Source organism: Oratosquilla oratoria, chromosome 6 (genome assembly GCF_046742065.1).
Source record: "Oratosquilla oratoria isolate Oo_2021 chromosome 6, ASM4674206v1, whole genome shotgun sequence".
NCBI lineage: Eukaryota > Metazoa > Arthropoda > Malacostraca > Stomatopoda > Squillidae > Oratosquilla > Oratosquilla oratoria.
Window position 1 is genome coordinate 60,126,592 of NC_134782.1, and position 2,390 is coordinate 60,128,981.

A 2,390-nucleotide genomic window follows, 5' to 3' on the forward strand; every position below is an offset into this window, starting at 1 on the left:
GAGAGAGAGAGAGAGAGAGAGAGAGAGAGAGAGAGAGAGAGAGAGAGAGAAAGAGAGAGACGTAGAGAAAAAAAGTAGGGGGAGAGAGAGGCAAAGAGAGAGAGAAACAAAGTAGATAGATAGATATATAGATAGATAGAGAGAGAGACAGGGAGAGAGAGAGAAAGAGAGAGAGAGAGAGAGAGAGAGAGAGAGAGAGAGAGAGAGAGAGAGAGAGAGAGAGAGAGAGAGAGAGAGAGAGAGAGAGAGAGAGAGACGTAGAGAAAAAGTAGGGGAAGAGAGAGGCAAAGAGATAGAGAAACAAAGTAGATAGATAGATAGATAGAGAGAGAGAGAAAGAGAGAGAGAGAAGGAGAGAAGGAGAGAGGGAGAGAGAGAGAGGCAGAGAGAGGCAGAGGCCTAGGAGTGGACCGGCGTGTTCCTAACTCCCTTCCTAACTCCCTACCTACTTCCCTCCCTCCCTCCCTCCCTGCCTCTGCCTGTCTCCTTGGCTCCCAGGGCGGGAACCTTGGACTTGCCAGCCAGTTCCCTTGGAGTTACCGCCGTGGAAACAAGTGAGCTTCACATCTAGCCTACCTTCCTGCCTACCCTCCCGCCTTCCCCTCGCTCTCCGTGCCCCCTGGTCAGTCCTTCCCTACAAAGTGGACAAAACAGGACTTTGTCCCATGTTGTATATTTAAAGTGTGAGAACATTGATGGGTGAGTGCATGCACGGACTTTCCAAAAAGGAAAATAATAATAAACAAATAAATAACAGTACATTCAGACAAGAAATTATGGCAGCACGTAGGTATTACCTTGGAGGAACAGGAGGAAGAGGAGGAGGAGGAGAATACGAGTGGTAGAAACGACTTCGCCAACCGCATGGTCAAGGAAGGACGGGAATGCACTTCCTGCACGAGCAATCGCATGTGATACAGTTTTCGACGTTTTGAAAATCACTAGGACGAACACAATTAATGTCTGTCTGTCTGTCAGTGTTTCGTTCAGCTCTTGACTGCTCGGGTGGTTGATTGCTTTTGCACCTTTACGGACTCCTGCCTGTCAACCGTCATGTTTTGGGAAGGGATTCAGTGACATATATATATATATATATATATATATATATATATATATATATATATATATATATATATATATCATAAAGTATTAGAAAGGAAGGGGATGCCAACAGGAGACCTTTTGATCGATAATTAGGTCAAATGCGGAAAAAAATAGATAAATGAATACAACAAACAGATAATGATAATAAACAAACAAAAGTAAAAATAAATTATAATGAATAATAGATAAATAAGAATAACCAGATGAATAATAAATGAATAAACAATAAAACATACACAAATACAAATTAAAAAAATGACAGGCATTACAGCATCTTGCTTAGGTGTTTATCTAAATGAATCTCAAAGCTTCGAACTGTACTACATTGCACTGTCTCTGCAGGAAGTTTATTTCATTTATTAATTACACGGTTGGCGAAGTTGTCTCTACCCACTTCCAAATCAAATGTACTTCCTGACAGTTTGGGACTATTATTTCTTGTCTGATTCGCATTCATTGTGAAAATTTCGTCACTTTTGAAGTTGTCAATTCCCTTTAGAATATTAAAGACCCGTATCAAATCACCTCTGAGTCTACGCTGTTTTAGGGGAAATATATTCATATATTTTAGTCGATTTTCGTAAGATTTATTTCTGATATTTGGAATCAGTTTTGTGGCTCACCGTTGTACTTTTTCCAATCTGACAATGTCTTTAACGAGATTCGATGACCATACGGAAACAGCATATTCCAAATGTGGACGAACTAACGATTTATATAGCTTGTTGATGACAGATGGATTTTTAGAATTAAAAGATCGCGCAATCAGTCCTAAAAACTTTTTTGCCTTCTCTGAGGCGGAAATACACTGTTTAGATGATTTAAAATCATCACTGACAATTACGCCAAGATCCGTTTCACTATCTATTTTTGTTAACTTGTAGTCGTATTTATTGTTATTTTTATCTATGTGTATAACTTTACATTTACTCATGTTAAATTTCATTAGCCACTTTTCAGACCATTGTTGTAGTTTATCTAGATCTTCTTGAATATCTAATTGGTATAAGTGATCATTTGCCATTCCGCACAGTTTTATGCCATCATCAAATTTGGAGACAAAATATTTCAGTCCATGGTCTATATCGTTTACATATACTATGAACAGAAGTGGACCAAGAACGGAACCCTGAGGAACTCTACTCGTAACATTTTTCCATCTAGAAATTTTGCCATTTAACACAACTCTGTTGACGATCGTTTAACCAATTACTAGTCCAGGTTAATAGGTTACCATTTATTCTCTGAGAAGCTAATTTAGCAAGTCTTTCGTGTGGCACGATATC

At 38.9% G+C, this 2,390-nt stretch overlaps 1 protein-coding gene across 3 annotated transcripts in view; it reads left to right on the top strand.

The window, feature by feature from the left end:
• Positions 1-500: 500 nt before the first annotated feature.
• The window catches only part of LOC143026510 (salivary peroxidase/catechol oxidase-like), a 46,201-nt gene continuing 44,311 nt past the window's right edge, over positions 501-2,390 (top strand). Inside the window, exon 1 of one of the 3 annotated variants that reach the window (XM_076187038.1) lies at positions 501-622. Coding sequence is in view for 1 of the 3 variants with exons in the window: in XM_076187035.1 (XP_076043150.1) it covers positions 696-699 (4 nt within the window). In the remaining 2 variants the exon portion in view is untranslated. Of the gene's footprint in view, positions 623-680; positions 700-2,390 lie in introns of those variants that run through there. The other 2 variants (XM_076187037.1, XM_076187035.1) reach the window with 2 other exon arrangements.